Source organism: Pogoniulus pusillus, chromosome 35 (genome assembly GCF_015220805.1).
Source record: "Pogoniulus pusillus isolate bPogPus1 chromosome 35, bPogPus1.pri, whole genome shotgun sequence".
NCBI classification, from domain to species: domain Eukaryota; kingdom Metazoa; phylum Chordata; class Aves; order Piciformes; family Lybiidae; genus Pogoniulus; species Pogoniulus pusillus.
Window position 1 is genome coordinate 4631061 of NC_087298.1, and position 17013 is coordinate 4648073.

A 17013-nucleotide genomic window follows, 5' to 3' on the forward strand; every position below is an offset into this window, starting at 1 on the left:
TGGAGGGGGAGGCAAAGGGAAAGTATTAATCAAGACCTTAAAAAGTTCTCGCTGACAGACCATTTGCCAGCTCTTGCTTTAAATGCTTTTGTGGTCCCATAAAAAGTTTCATTACTCACTACAAAATGTGTTTTAATTATTACAGTTGCTCTGACATTAATCCCTGGGTGTTTCTCTCTTGCTCTCTCTCTCTTCTCCATCTCCTTGCCTTATTTTTCTATTCTTTTCTCTCTTTCTGTCCTGACTGCTGATATCTCCCTCAAGACAGAGGATGCCCTGGGTAAGGAGACACACTGAAAAGCCCAGACCACCTCCAAACAATAGTGAAGGAGATGTTATTCAGATCCTGAAATGACCTGCTTGCTCTGCACACTAATTGCTCTGCAGGACTCAGACAGAAAATCCAATCCCATGTGCTCAGAGAACATCTCAGAAGAGTCCAATGAACAAGAACACCAGCATGTGACCAGCATGGTCACCCATCCCTGCAGAAGCAACTGGGTGGTGGATCAATGAGTTTGGTGTCTCTCTCATCTGCTAAATATGCCCTACTAATGCAAGCAGTGATTTAGGTAATCAACACCTATCACACTTTGGACATTTGGCTATGACAGTCCACCAGGCTTTGGCAAATGCTTCAACCTGACCACAAGCTCAGCTGATCCATGAGAGACAACCCTGCCCACCAGGCATGGACCTGCAAGCCTAGAGTACTGAACATGTGAGTAATGTCAGAGAGGTCTCCCACAGACTGCCAGTGCCTCCAGCACTGTACTGGCAGACATTGGCTTTTCATTTCAGTAGCTGAGCCTCAGAGCCAAAGCAAGAGAAAGAGTCCTATCAGTCACCCACTCTGTGGTGCAACATAGTGCTCACCAAAAAGGCCAATGACAACTAAATAACAGCATCAGAGATCTCTCTCTGTCCCCAGCACCCCCCCACACTCCTTTCCTTACTTGTACAGACCATCTGGCTCCAGGCACTTGAAAATGACAGAGTAGAGGCTGGTTTCAGGGACATCTCCATGGCTCCTACCCGCTGCCACGCAGGATGTTGCAAGGCCAGAAAGCAAATCATCTGCAAAGCTCAAGGATTCTCCTGGAGAGCAAAGAGATGAGCAAGACATCAGTACAGGTGCAAAACTGCTGCTAACCATTTAGCAAAAAACACTGCATGAACATCTTTATGCAGGACAGGAGCACAGGAACAGGCTGCTTGGAGAGTTTATGGAGTCTCCTTCTCTGGAGACTTTCAAAACCTGCCTGGATGCATTCCTGTGCAAACTACCCTGGGTGATCCTGCTTTGGCAGGGAGGTTGGACTGGATGATCTCTGCAGGTTCCTTCCAACCTCTTATATTCTGTGACTCTGTGACAGGAAACCAATGCAAAGCCTACTTGGCTGTGGATGGTAGGGATGGTCCTGAGTCTATATGGAGAGGATCACCTACAGACAAAGCAAGTTGAAAACACATCTGGACCACCATCTGCAGCACAAACCCACTGCAGAAACCAGGGCCAGTGCCAAGTCATGGCTGGGACAGTGGAAGGTCTGCTGGATTCAGGCTAATTGGACTATTCTAGCAAGAGAATTTCACAGAATCATAGTCAGGGTCGGAAGGGAGCACAAAGATCATCCAGTTCCAAAGCCCCTGCCATAGGCAGGGACACCCTACCCTAGCTCAAGCTGGCTGCTTTAGATGATTGGTTATAAAAGAAAGATAATGATAAAGTCTCTATCATTCATTGGTTTGCTAAAAGGGATTAAAAGCCAAAGTATAAACAATTTGTCCCTCTTTTGCTTCAGAGCTCTTGCTCCTTTCACTTCTCCTTTGCTCCTCTCTAATATCTTCCTCCCTAGCCCACTACAAAAGGTGCACTCACAGAGTGTACAGGCAGTGTGTGGGCTCAATTCAAACACCACACACAGGACCATCACTCAGGGGGTGCTCCAGGTCCCCAGAAGTGCTGGAAGCCTGGCTAAATAGGGTTCTTCCTGCCCTAACTGCATGCTTAGCTCTTAAAGGGGACATGGCCCTTCTCAAAAATCACCTGCCACAGGGAAATGTGTTTCTGCTAGGTTCAGTTATAAGGAAAGGAGACATCTGTAGAGCTTGGATGGAATTGCTCTCAATGTCCTGGGGCTTTTTCTGTAGAGTTTTTATTATTATGATTATTATTCAATGAAAATCAGTAGCTTTGCATTCCCTTCCACATTGCACCCTTCCAGCTCCTGGAGCTATGATTGGAGCTCCTTCAGCTGGGCTGAAGAACACTCACCTCTTTATGAGCATTTGAACTTTTAAAGGAACTAATTAAAAATGCTTTTTTTTTTTTTTCTTTCAGTCTTCAAAGCTTATTAAACACTTAGATCATGACCCAGCTGAAACTGAAAACACTCCTTTTATGAAGCTTCTTGGGCCTGATTACCCACTGCCCTGCAAACCATCTCCTTGCAGTGAGCAGCCTGTCTGGCAGGTTGAGCTCACTGCAGAGCTCAGCAGATGGAGAGAAGTGGTTCTGCCTCTCTATTCTGCTCTGAGAAGACCTCAGCTCGAGTACTGTGTCCAGGTCTGGGGCCCTCAATACAAGAAGGATGTGGACATAATGGAGTGGGTCCAGAGAAGGGCCACAAAATTGATCAGAAGGCTGGAGCACCTCTCCTACAAGGACAGGCTGAGTGTTGGGGTTGTTCAGGCTGGAGAAGAGAAGGTTTCAGGGAGACCTTAGAGCAGCCTTAGAGGGGACTATAGGAGAGCTGGAGATGGACTCTACAAGGGCATGCAGCCCTAGGACAAGGATCAGTGGGTTTAAACTAGAGCAGGGCTGAGTTAGATTGGACTTTAGGAAGAAGTTCTTCACAATGAGGGTGGTGGAGCACTGCAACAGGCTGCCCAGAGATGTGGTAGAGACCCCACCCATGAAGACATTCAAGGTCAGACTTGATGGGGCTCTGAGTGACCTAATGTAATTGGGGATGGCCCTGCAGGGGCATTGAAGTAAAGACCTTTAAAGGTCCTTTCCAACCTGACCCATTCTATGGTTCCCACTTCACATTAGCATAACCAAAAGCCCAAGGTACCAAGCAGTGAAAAAACAAAGCAGCTGCCCTGGCTGTGTCCCATTCCCACCGACAGGAATCAGAGGATGGGCTGCTGCAAATGAGAGAGCTACTCTGACAGAAGCAATCCTGGACCCAGCTTGCTGTGCTGGGACCCTGCACACGTGTAACTGTCAGGACACTGCAGCAGAAGGAGAATTCCCTTCTCAGCACTTCACTTTTCCAAAAGCAGAAGTGGCTGAGAACTACTGAAATGAAGCACAACTTTCAGTTCTTGGTACAGGCCATAAGTGGTGCAAGCAGCCTAGAACCTCTCACTGTGCAGCTGGATTACCCTGGTAGAAGCAGAAACTCCCTCCCTAGCCCTCCCCACCATAAGTGGTGCAAGCAGCCTAGAACCTCTCACTGTGCAGCTGGATTACCCAGGTAGAAGAAGAAACTCCCTCCCTAGCCCTCCCCACCATAAGTGGTGCAAGCAGCCTAGAACCTCTCACTGTGCAGCTGGATTACCCAGGTAGAAGAAGAAACTCCCTCCCTAGCCCTCCCCACCCCCAACCTGTATGTGCATCTTGTCTCAAAATACACAACTTGGTAACAAATGTCCCCCTTGGCTAGAGAAAAAGAGCAGCAATAAATTCTTTTCCTCCCTAAAGGAATCCAAGCCTTAATTACTCATTTTAATGGTCCCAGCACGACTTGTTCTTTCCAAACTTGTTTCAGGCAGCTCTGTCACTGGGCTCTGCAGTTTAACCCAGTCCCCATCCTCGGGTCTGTACCAAACCCCAAGTAAGCTCAACAGGCAGGTTGGGTTGGCAGTGCTTGGAGTCATGAGCACTGAGTGGCCTTGAGCAAGCCCTTAGCTCTGGGTTTAAACAAACCAACCAACCCTTACTGCTCACTTCCAGATTTCTGGCTCTTTTTGTAGGCTATCAGGCTGGACTGGGGAACTCCCTGTCACCAGAAGTCACTGCAAACACACACTGCTGTGACTTCAAATCCAGATGAATCACAAACATATAATGGAGAAGCAGGACCAGATGTTGGATGACTGCTGGACTCAGTGATCTTATAGCTCTTTGCCAACCAAAATGATTCTGTGAGTCTATGATTTTGCTGCTGAACAAGAGCAAGAGCTTTTAAGCCTCTTCAGATGTCAAGTAACATTTCAGCCTCTTCAGATGTCAAGTAGCCTGCCTTCTGACCAGGAAGAACTTCCACGTGAAAACAGATCACCCCAGGAGTGCCTGCTGTGGGATCTCAGTCCTTTCTCCAGAGCAGTCAGGGTTGACAAGTAGCCAATGAATGGCAGCAAAGAAAACTGCTGGGCAGAGAGTCTGTGATGAGCAACTGGAAAAGACCTAAGGGAGATCCAGACTGGCAGTCCATGGGTACAAGGAGCATCAATCAGGACATCTGTGCCAGCAGAACTAGAGATGGGATGGGAGAGAAGAACAAAGGGCTGAGACAGAGAGTGCAGAGGGTGGAATCAGATCTGAACAGACTGGAAATAGGATGGAAAATGTCACGTCCAACCTCTGAAGTCAAGTGTGCTTTAAAGCTGCACAGATAAGTATCCTAAAGGCACCCACTAACTTCTGAGGACTCATCTTTACAGAGTGTTTCTGACCCCCTGCACAGGAGGAAATGGAGCTCTGCCAGCACCATGTCAGCTTGGGTTAAGCCCAAACCCTTGCAACAAAATCCCTACAGCAAGAGGGTGCTTTGTGCTCAGTGCTGAGCCTCGGGGAAACTCTCTCCTCTCCTTGGCTCCGCTACAGTCAAACAAAAGCAAAGAGGTTGCTATGAAAATAGCTAAACAGGTGCTAGAAAAGGTGGTGAAACCTCAGCCCCAAGGCTGGGAGTCTTTCTGCACCTGTATAAGCAGCAGTGAGGCCACTGGTGGTGCCAGACTGCATGGACCATGCACCTAAGATGGGGTGGGCTAAGGGATACCCCAGGGACAGCAGAGCTCTCAATCTGCAGTGAGCGTGGGGAGCTGCTTTCTGTGCTCTCTCCAGGGTGAAGCACAGCATGTGGCAACTTTATTTCTTCATCTCACACAAGAGAAGTCTCTCTTTGTCCAGTCCACAGTGCTCTGAGAACAGCTGAAATGGAACCCTCTAAGCCTTCCCTAGGAACAGAAAAGCAGTGATTCCATTGAGACTAGGATGTGCCAGTGGGATACAACTAAGGCAACAAGCCTACAGGAAAGCTGGAGAGAGACTTTTCCTATGTGTGTCTAGAGACAGGATGGGGAGGAATGGTTTGAAGCTGAGGGAGAGTAGGTTTAGACTGGATCTTAGGAAGAAGTTCTTCAGCATGAGAGTGGTAAAACACTGGAATAGGCTGTGCAGAGTGGTTGTGGATGCCTCCTCCCCAGGGGTGTTTAAAGCCAGATTGGATGAGCATTGAGCAAACAAGTCTAGTAGAGAGGTGTCCCTGCCCATAGCAGGAGGTTGGAGTAGATGATCTCTGAGGTCCCTTCAGCTTAACCCATTCTATGATTCTGTGACTCTGATTTGCTGGCACTGCAGGAGGAGGATGGATCACTAATGCTGCTCTACCAAGTAAAAGTGGTCTTGGGATGTTGTAGCAACAGAGGAACGCTGACTTAGGTGCACAAGGTTGTGGTGAGAGATCACAGTATTGCTCATCTAGGCTTATGAGGAAGGCAGAGGGGAAGCAGAAGAGAAGGTTTCACAGGGGAATCACAGAACACAAAAGTTTTACCATATGAGAAGAGACATGAAAAGGCTGAGGAGAGATACACGTCTGTAAACACATCAATGGGGCAGCACTTAGATGGAAAAGAAATATTTAGGCTAATGGGCAGTAATGGCAAGAGGAAGTAAATTGGATATGAATAAAGGAGCTGTTCCTGAGAAGGGCAAAGAACCTAACTGTCTTCTGAGAAGGATTTGATCACTTTATAAAAGGGATTATATGGATAAGTAGCTTGTGATGGAAAGCAAAGGGGCTTGTCTTTCCTGTCTGGACTTGTGGTCTCACACACCCCACCAGCAAATATAAAGAAGGATTTCAGCCTCCCAAAGCAGCCCTGAAGCACAAACCTTGTAGACTGCTGTAGTATCTTTGCTCATGTTATTAAATTTCAGCAAGAATCCAAAGGTTCTCTGCAGAGTAAACGATAGCTGAGGAGATCATCTCTGTGGAGTAGGAGATATTTTATTGACCAGACAGCCATCTGTGTCCTTCATTAATAGCAATAAATAATTGATGTCACACTAAATAAAGCAATAAGCTGTTACAGCTATCAAGGACAAATGGCCAGCTCCTCTGAGGAGGCCTCACCTATGTTCACTTCTCCAGAGTTAAAAATCCAGACCAGCACTTGGCATCGCCACAGTAAGTGCTGTGCGCAGAGCAGAAGTCACTGCTCGCTGCACGCTGAGCAGTAACGGAGCAGCTGTGCTCAGCAAGGGGATGCTGATGCTCCCAGCTGCACACCAAATCCCTGCAAGACTCTTCCCCCTCATTTCTGTGCCACTGCCTTCCTAGGACTGGTGTACCCCAAACCATCCGATTCACACAATCACAGAATGTCAGAGGCTGGAATGGATCTTGAAAGCTCATCCAGTCCAACCCCCCTGCCAGAGCAGGATCATCTATACCAGATCACACAGGAACACGTCCAGGTGGCTTTTGAACATCTCCAAAGAGGGAGACTCCACAACACCCCTGGGCAGCCTGTTCCAGTGCCAGGAGCCTTTGAAAAATCAAACTCTGCCCTACTAATGACCATTGGGAAGCTGTTTCTCTCTCCAGGTGGCCTTTTGCTTCTCTCTGCAGTCCAGTGCCTCACTACTGGCTTGTCCCCTTCTGCAGGCACAACTGTGGGGTTTAGCACACCATCTCTTTTTTGTTTTTAAATGCATGTCATACTGGTTCTGGCACTGTGGTGAGTCAGAGCTCTCCTTAAACCAGAGCAAAACAGCAGCACACCTGCAGCTTGCAAGGGTGGGGATTAGTCCCATGTTGTGAAGCTTTACTAACTTCTGGCCACGCCAGGTCCAGCCACACCAAAGCAAGTAGATCAACCCAGTGGTGAAGCCCTTGGGGTAGCCACCTAGGATCTGACCTTGATATTTGACCTGGAGGAGGGGGAACCCCAAAACTGAGCTGCCTGTCTGCAAGGCCAAGCTGGCACTCTGCTCTCAAGCAAGCACAGTTCTACTAGGGGGAGGCTGAGATGGGCAGGAATGGAGACTGGAAATGGGTTGGAGCAGGCTCAGACTGCTCACTTGCAGCATCCAACAGTTTGAGTCTGCCTCAGTCATTCCAGCATGACCTGTGCCAGTGCCCAGCAGTTGTGGATGGCAGGCAGGATGAATCACCTATCAACCATCCCACCCAAGCCACCAAGACTTACAGCCTTGAGTTTGACCAGACTAAACAAGAGAGCGGGGCCAGGAGCCTCCAGGAGGTTAGAGGAGCAAAAGGAAGCTTTGAGACCCTCACAGGCATTCCCACACCTTCAGCCCACGTTCCTGTGCCAAGAGCAGCATGAACAAAACCCAGGCAGCGCAAACCAAAGTGGAAATGAAGACGAGAAGAGACCTCCCTGCTGCAATTCACCTTTCAGATTCCTAGAAAGAGCACAAAGTGGGAAGCAGGAAGGCATCAACATCTCTGTCTCCAAAACTTCTTTACTAGACTGGATGAAACCAACCCTGCAATGTTACCAGCCACTTTCTTCTGATTGTGGCTTCCCCCTCCCCTCTCTGTCTTTCTCCCTTTTGCTTTTTTTTTTTCAACCTGTTTTCAATTTACTCTTGTGGCATCTCTGACTGTGACCTCATTCTGGTACTTAAGGGGAGGGTTGGGGGGAGAAGAAAAAGAGAGAGAGTGTCCTTTAAAAAAAGAAATGAAAGAAATCATATTTTATTTAGCTTGGTTGGTTTTGAAGCTTTAGCAGAAGAAAGATTAACCTTTTCTGCCTAACTTAATGAAAACAAGGAGAAAGCCTGTATGGATAAATAAATATCTGTGTGGGTACGGAGCAGGCACGATCGTGTTACAGCCCCGCTGGAGCTGTAATGGGGAACAGGCGCGTTCCTGCGCCGCGGCTCCCAATTCCCCATCCATTTTCAAGGAAAGAAAAACAGAGTAGAATGTCAGAGGCCCAAGTGGGCATAAAGGAGGGAGCCCAAAGAAGGCAGATGGGGCCCAGCGAGGACCTCTGTCCCCAGCAGTGATCGCCAGAGCGATGCCAGCGAAGCAGATGGGAAGAGAGACCTTACTCTGCTTTGCTCTTGCCAGGCTCCTGAAACGAGGAAACAAATGGCATGGTTCAGCCCTCCAAGGTGGTCACCTTTTGGGGGTCCTCGTGCCACCCTCCTCTTCCTCATGGTTTCTGTGGAGGAGGAGGAGGAGGAGGTGGGAGGGGAGGTTCAAAGGAGCAAAAAGTCTTGGACCAGGTTTTTGGGTGGGTGGCTGGGGAGAAGAGGCTTGGAGGGCTGTCCCTCCACAGCGAGGTTGTACCTGGGTTTAACGTGCTTCAGATCTGGTGCTGGGTGGGGGAAGGCAGTGGCAGAGGTTTTGTCATGGGGAAGATGGGCTGATTTAAATTAGTGTAACATAACTGTAGGCGACGGAGCTGTTCCGATTTACATCAGCAGATGGTCTGTCTCGCTGCCTAGAAGATCATTAAAAGCAAACCGTCCCCACTGATCTGGGTGGAAGGATGTCAAAACCTCCTTTCCTACATGGCTTGCCAGGTTAGAAAAGAAATAAAAAGACCAAATTATTACTGAAAAAAAAAAAAGATACAAACAACCAAATAACAACCAAAAAAACCCAAACCTCTCTGCCCACATTCTAGGAGCATCCATGCATGCCAGTGTCTTGTGTCAGATGGGAGACTTAAGCCCTACACCTAAAAAAAAGCCTGCAGCCTCTGAAATAAGTTCTTGCTTGTGACTTTACTCAAAGGCACATCCTTTGGGAATCCCTTTGCCTGGGCACAGGTTGTCTAGGCTGCCACAGACAAAACAGTGGTTATTGTTCTGTGCAACTTGGGGCACTCACTCACCGACTCGCACAAAGGCACAAATTGCAGCACTTCTCTGAATGACTTCACCTTGCCTAAGGTGGGAATTTTGGGGGGAAGTTGCTTCCTGTGTGCTTCTAGACACATTAATAATGGTGAAGATCTTTCTCGGGGCTCCCCCAGTTCCTCTGCTGATGGAAGGCTGCATTTGTAGGTAGCTAAATTAAAGGAGCAATGTTTTAGCTGAGCTAAGAACAAAAGTTGCCTTTGTGTCACAAAGGTCCCTCGAATGGCTTTGCTGGTGCTCTCCAGGGCTAGAGCTTGCTGTATATGGAGTGGCCATTTGGAACAGAAGGATGGGCTGTCTCACACTGTTCTTATCACACAGTTGAACAGAAGGAAATGGTTTTCATTGGGAAGAGCTGCAATGTTCTGAAAACATGATGCACAAGGCTGACCATGAGTGTATTCTTCTTCTAGGGTCATCAGTAGGACTCACTGCTCCTTCACCTGAGCTCTCCACAGACTGCTTAGCGCAGTTCTTTCAGAGTCAGTGTCTAAGACCTCAGAAAAACTGCTTCCATTCATGTAAGAATGCATCACCTCCTCCATCTCCCCAAGGCAGAATGCTGCTGGAGGAGAGTGAGAATTAATGCATTTCATTTGGTGCCATGAGCCCTCCAGTATTTCTCAAGGTTCACTGGGTTGCTAAGGGTCAAGCACAGCCAGACACAAGCTGTGCTTGAAGCCATCCAGGCATGAGCCAATTCCAATCTCAAAGCCACGTATTCACTTTAGGATGGTTGAGAGTCCAAGTGAATTTATCTATTCCCTTGGAGTCTGTCTCAGGCCCTGCAGCATGTTAAAACAGTTACTTGATTTCAAGGCAAAGTGGGAACCCAGTTGTGCTGGGAGTTGTGCAGACAAAGCAATGACATGAGATTGGTCCTCAGATACTTCTGGTCTGGCAAAAAGATTCTGTCTTATCACCACAGATCTAGTTCTCACTCTCATCGCCACAGATCTAGTTCCCACTCTCATGCCTGCTTTCCTTTCATTTTTAGCTCTGTTTAAATTAGAGATGTCTAAATAATGGACCAGGGGTTCAGACCACTTGGTGGTCCCCAAGGCCTGTAGCCAGCAGTGTGTAGCAGATCCAGGGGACTGCATGGAGCCTTATATTCACCAGGAATCCCACCAGCACTGCTACAGCCCCACAGCCACTCTTGCACCCTATAAAGTGGTGTGTCAGCTACTTCAGAGTTGGCAACAAAACCTGTATCATGACTTCTTTCTTCTTAAATGCACAAAGCTACTGCACTCTAACAGTTCCTAGGGGAAGGAGCTACTGCTTAAAAAAGACTCCCAAATTTTGGATGCAAAGATGGCACCTAGGACCTGGGCTCCACCAATGCAGAGCACTGCAAGGTTCCATCCTCTGCTGGAATTAAGATGATTAAATTCAAAGGGGAGCAGCTTTCACTGTGAGTCCCATCAGAAGACAAATCCTGGGATGCTTCCTAAAGAAAGGCCAATGACAAGGTGATTCTGGCCAGTCCAAGTGGGTCCTGGTGATACACCCACAACATGTCTGACTTAAAAACCTCCCTAGTACACAGTGGTGTCTCATAGAAAGTAGGTGAGATCTGGCAAACAGCAGGGTCAGGGCCTTTATTTCCAGTTCTACTGAGCAGCTTCTTTATTTTCAGCTCTTTGTGACCAAATATTGCAGTAGTTTAATGCTCTGCTGGCTGACTTGCACCCAGTGGAGATCAAGCCCTACGCACATATGCAAGCAGCAGGCTAGCAGGAGGGGGAAAGAACATTTCCTAGAAAGAGACACAGTGTGCAAGTAATCACTACAACCATAATTATCTTGGGTGGTTTGTCAAATCAAATGAATGTAAACCTTTTGCTGACAAGTCATCAGCTGGCCTCTGCTTCACTTCTCCTCGCACTTACTGGCAAAGTGGAAGTTTTGCACCTCTTAGATCAGCCAATTTCTTCTATATTGCTACTGTTGTGGGACCCTGTTCCTGGTCCCTTCTTACACTTCATGGCCCAGTGCTGGAAAGTGGATCAAATCACTGCCTGTAGTGGCAACCAATTTACAGAAACTCTCCTTTGGTCCCATTTACTCTAAGCAGAGGTTATAGATGGTGATGTTGACGAATTAATGATGAGACTTTGGCCCAGTGCACTCTGAAAGGCTCAGCACACACAACTGCAGCCAGATCTGCAGCCTGGTAGCCAATGAACACTTACAAGAATTGGTCCTGATGGAGGGACCTGCGTGGAAGCAGACCTCTTATTTGGCCCTGAGATGCATTTTTGGACATTTGAGAAAGTGGGGGCAGCTCCTCAGTTCATAAAACCTCCTGGAGCTCCCTTGAAGTCAATGGAACACTAATAATTTACACTAGCTGAGTTTCTGCACCCTGGCTGTGAGCTACTTGGAACAACTACACCATAATGGATATTTCAGATCTCTTGTCTAAGATGGATAGGAGAATACCACTGCATAAGAAAAGAGAGCCTTGGTTTGCTATGATTTCCAAAGAATTATTGACCCCTATCCTGCAAACATTTACACATGTTTAGCTTTATTCATGCGAGCTGTTCCATTACGCCTGTGTGCCAGATAAACTAATGTACATGCTTCAGGGGCAAGGTTAAAACCTGTGCAAACACAGCAAGTTCTTCAGTGGTCTTGGAGAGACACTCAGATCCTCAGATCCAGACTAGAAAGCACAGCATTTGACTCTGCCTCCTTTCCTCACTCTCCATTTATCCAAGCCGGTACCACAACAGAAGCCAAATGCAGTTATCAGGATAAAAGTGAGAAAAGAATGCTGAAGGTAGTGGAACATCTCCCTCATGAAGAAGGGCTGAGGGAGCAGGGGCTCTTTAGCCTGGAGGAGACTGAGAGGTGACCTCATTCATGTTGATAAGGATAGGAAAGGCAGTGTCAGGAGGACGGAGTCAAGCTCTGGTCAGTGATGCCCAATGACTCATAGAATCATAGAATCAACCAGGTTGGAAGAGACCTCCAAGCTCATCCAGTCCAACCTAGCACCCAGCCCTGTCCAGTCAACCAGACCATGGCACTAAGTGCCTCATCCTGGCTTCTCTTGAACACCTTCAGGGATGGTGGTGACAGGACAAGGGGCAGTGGGTGCAGGCTGGAGCAGAGGAGGTTCCATGTGAACACAGAGAAAAACTTTTTCACTGTGAGGGTGACAAAACACTGGAACAGGCTGCCCAGGGAGGTTGTGGAGTCTCCTTCTCTGCAGACATTTAAAGCCTTGTCTGGACCCATCCCTGTGCAACCTGCCCTAGGTGATCCTGCTCTGGCAAGGGGGTAGGACTAGATGATCTTTCTAGGTCCTTTTCAGCACCTACTGCTTGGAGATGCTGCGAAGAAGCAATTACCTGACCCAACACAGAGAGCAGGCAATATCCACTCGCTCAGGACTAATGCACACACGAGATGACACCAGTGGTTGAACAATTTGTTCCCTGGGTTGTGGGTAAATTCACAACAGCTTTCTTAACACAGCTAATAGATCAGCCACTTATCCATTTCCCCCTAAGGAAGTTAACGTCTTTTCTTCACGGTTTTGATTCACTGAAGGCACAAGTCAGTGGAGAGGAGAAAAGAGATGAGAATCTCTTGGCCATGAGGAGTCTACTTCAGCAACTATCATCACATTAGCAGTCACTTCATCTTTTCCACTAAGACTATGAAGTGAGAGAGGATCTCCTGCACTCCTGTGCAGTCCTGCTGCTCACAGGGACAGAGCACAGCCTCTGATTTCTCAAGCCATGCTGATTTTGTCTCCTTGAGCACAAAACATGTGTCAACAAGGCACTCAACTCACAGAGACCTCAAGGTCCTTTACAAAGGCCATTAATGCCTCTGAAGGTGTGGCAGCAATTCCATCCTTCAGCCAAAACATGACCTCCATTAGGACACACACTTGAAGTGCTGGGAGAGGAGGTGGGCAAAGGAGCAAGGATGCAAAAAGAGGAAATTACTTTTTCAAGACAGTAGGCAAAAGGCAAATTTGAGGCTGTAACCCAGAGCCCCCATTTCGGATCTCTCACCAGCAATAGTTGGCTTTCATCTCTGAAAGACTATTAACCCTTTTTTATGAGTGAGCAAGCTCCAGGCTCTGAGGATACCTGCCAGAAGTGCACAGCAGGACGCTGGCACAGCAGGAATGCCTTCTGCTCTGAATTTTAAGTCATGCTTCCCAAAAACCAAGACAAATCAATCCTGGCAACCACAGGAAAGGGGAGATGTTAGTAGCCAGGACAGCTCTGATGGATGATGTCCCCTGGGAACCCACCTCATCAAAGGCTCTCTGTGGTGGGAAGAGTTGTTTGACTCCTAGGTGTCCTTGGCAAAACGAGGTATCTGGGCACACTTCCCATGCCCAGGATCACTGATCGCTCTAGGATGGTTAGCTGGAGACACGTCATCGCCAGCAACTCTGCAACGTCTTACCACTCAGATGATGAAAGACAGATTCCCAGCATGAGCACAGTAGGATTAAGCCAAGTGGGAAATGGGCTCCAGGGCTGTTCCAGCATCTGTGCTGATGAGGGAAGCCAGTGCCAGGTAGCCAACCCGGAGCTCGTACGCTGCCGTTATCACGTCCCTCCTTTCTTCAAAGCCGTAAATAGAACCCAAACATCACTTGGGGCATGTTAGAGAGATAAGATGAGTCTCTCCCATCCCCTGCAAAGCCTGAAATAGAAGCCCCCCAAGTCCCTGTGCTAAGCATCATGCACAGGGCATTGACATTTAGCAGTAGGGAAAACTACCCGAACAATGAGACCTCTCAGGTCTCTCTTCTCCCCTCCCTTCCCCTGGTCTCCTGGAAAATGTTCATAAAGTGAAATGGAAAAAAAACCCAACCCAAACCCCACCAACCAAACCCCAACCTTCCTAAGGCTGTGGAAATAACATGTAGAGGAGAAGAGTGAGTCAGGCTCTAAGTGTGCACGGGTCACCAGTCCTGAAGGCAGAGATGATTCACCAAGGCAGCAAGAACTAGAAGGTAGCAGAGATCAAAAAGAGGGTGCAGAAGAGAAGTTGAATCCAAGAACAGAAGGAGAAAATATCCTGGGATGCATGCACCTTGCCCTTTATCAAACACCACTGAGATGGAGCTGACCCAGGATGACTCACCCGACAGAGGTGAGGTTATTCCCTTGGTGCTTTGTCCACCCTTTCTTTAAGAGAAGGAAGGTGAACAAGCTGCACTATGTCAATCCATCCCCTTTCCCTCCTCTCAACTTCCATCTTCCCCTGGCTGAGATGCTCAGCTGAGCCTCCCCTTCTTGCTGTCCCTGAATCCACTGCTCCTTTCCTGCACCCATTCTCTTTGATCAGGTCAGTACTACAAGACTCTTGTTTCCCCCATAAATGCTGCATGCAAGGAGATGAGCAAAGCAGAGCCTGCTCAGGGGCACAGTGTGCTGTGGGGAGGCCCTCCTGGGACAAAAACCACATTGTCACTAGAGAAGAGGCTGTGGCTTAGGTGTCTGGGGAGAACTCTACCTGCCAGAATGCTCTCCTGCTATTCCTCCATTCACCCTTCCTCCTCCTTTTATTTAATAACCATAACAATTAAAACACACACAAAATGCTCTGGAAAACAAAGCCCTACATTAATAATTGCACTAAAATATATAACTAAAAGAAGTCCTCCCTCTCCAGTTCACAATGAGAGCTGTAAAACCTTTTTTTTTTTTTTCTGCTTGGAAAATTCTCCTGCTCAGATTTTCCTACTGTTTAATCCCTGCTTTGAGTTACACAGAATGAGTAAACACATTTTATAAGGTTCTAATTCATACCTAACCCATACAGTTTATAGCTTAACATAGTTAAATATACACAGAGAGAGTTTTTATGCAGACATATATACATACACTCATGGACACACATAAAATAGCCTTGGTCCCCTACTCCTACAAGCCTCCCAGCAGCAGGTCTGCTTGCTCCAGCATGTGCTCAGCCTGCTGTGCTGAGGTGTGAGTTAGCTGGCCTGGGGAGTAGTTTCAACTCCAGATTCCTACAGCCAGCCTCCTTTGTAATAAATAATTAGTTTCATTAAGAGAATGGTGAGATCCACTGCTCCATCTCTGGAGGACTAAGAAATGCCACTGTGTGGTAGCCCAGGAATTACTTTAGTCTATTTTCTGCCCAGGAAAGGCCCAAGGCAGGGTGGCATCAGAGGCTGGGCTGGAGGAGCCATGAGGAGCTTGGCTATCTGCAGCCATGGGCAGGTGCCAGGCAAGGATGTGCCTGTTTGAAAAGCAGCTCTCTGCTGGAAGGGACTAGAGAAAGGCTGAAGGTGGGCATTCAGGCAGGAGATGGTCTGTGGTGTGAACACAACTAGCTGCTGCTCTGCAGTAAGGTAGGCAGCCCTCACACTGAACTCCTCCAGGTGGCTGTGGGTTAGGCTCACTGCAAATGTCTTGCCCTGTGCCAATCTCTGCACCGAGCTGATGGAGAAGGAGCTCCTTCTCTGCAACAAAACTGCATCCTTCAGCTTTGCTGGAGACCACAGAGGCCAGCTGTGATGTGCTGTGGATGGTAAGGCTGAAGAGCTACCTGAACCTCAGTCTCCCACTTCAGCTGCTTGAGAAGCAGGCTGCCTGGACCATGTGCCCAGAGAAGCTCACACTGTTACCATCCCTGCTGCTCTCTCTTCATTCCTTCTGCCTGTTGTTGCTGGTAAACCCAAGATTTCACATTTTTGAGACTGGCTTGAAGACTCAGACTCTTTTTTTTAATGGGAGTGTTTTTGAGACACATTCATAGAATCATAGAATCAATCAGGTTGGAAGAGACCTCCCAGATCATCCAGTCCAACCTAGCACCCAGCCCTAGCCAGTCAACTAGACCATGGCACTAAGTGCCTCATCCAGGCTTTGCTTGAACACCTCCAGGGACGGTGCCTCCACCACCTCCCTGGGCAGCCCAATCCAATGCCAATCACTCTCTCTGTGAAGAACTTCCTCCTAACATCCAGTCTATACTTTCCTCGGCACAACTTGACACTGTGTCCCCTTGTTCTGTTGCTGGCTGCCTGGGAGAAGAGGCCAATCCCCACCTGGCTACAACCATTCTCTCCAAGGATGCAGAAAAGACCTTCAGGTGATCAAGGTGGAATCCTGGGCACCATTCAAGCCCATCCTGGGCACCATTCAAGCCCATCCTGGCCAGTTCTGCCACTTGAACTTGTCACTTGAAAGCACTGACAAAAAGCCCTTGCCCAAGCTAGCACTTTTAAGTTGCTTCCAGCCACATGAGAAGTGGGCTCCAGGCTCCATAATGCTATTTTCATTTTCCTTCTCTTCCAAGAAAATAAGCTGAGTGTTTATTTCCTGAATGCTCTGGTCAAAAGAAAGGGTAAAACTTTGCTGTGGGAGCCAGGTGGCTGCAGAGGGAAGGCAGAGGCAAATATTTGCCGAATTTGTCAATTGAGTTCTTATTCCATTTCTCTTATTAATATTTATTTAGCCATAATGTGAGGGAAACCTGCTCAGACCACAGCAATGTGGGAGATTCCACTGTTATTCTCCTTGTGCCAGTCACTGGTAGGGAGGGAGAAGAGAAAATAGAGCCAAAGCAAAAGTGTCAGGGAGTTCATCTGTGATTTAGAGAGAGTCACAGGTTTTTGTCCTGGCTTAGCAGAATCACAGAATGAATCAGGCTGAAAAGATCTTTGAGATCATTGAGTTCAACCTATCAACTACCACCTTCTAATTAACTAAACAATGGCACTAAGTGCCTTATGCAGCCTCCTCTTATACAACTCCAGGGATGGGGACTCCACCACCTCCCTGGGCAGCCCCTTCCAATGCCAATCACTCTGCCAACAACTTCCTCCTAACATCCAGCCTGAACCTGCCTCGGTGCAGCCTGAG

The 17013-nt window shown here is 47.9% G+C and overlaps 1 protein-coding gene across 5 annotated transcripts in view; it reads right to left on the reverse strand.

Moving 5' to 3' along the window:
* Window positions 1-17013, reverse strand: part of ASTN2 (astrotactin 2) — a 471703-nt gene that overhangs the window by 41596 nt on the left and 413094 nt on the right. For all 5 annotated transcript variants that reach the window (XM_064171672.1, XM_064171662.1, XM_064171667.1 and 2 more), the window contains one exon: window positions 957-1098. In XM_064171672.1, the coding sequence (XP_064027742.1) occupies window positions 957-1098 (142 nt within the window). The remainder of the gene's footprint in view (window positions 1-956; window positions 1099-17013) is intronic.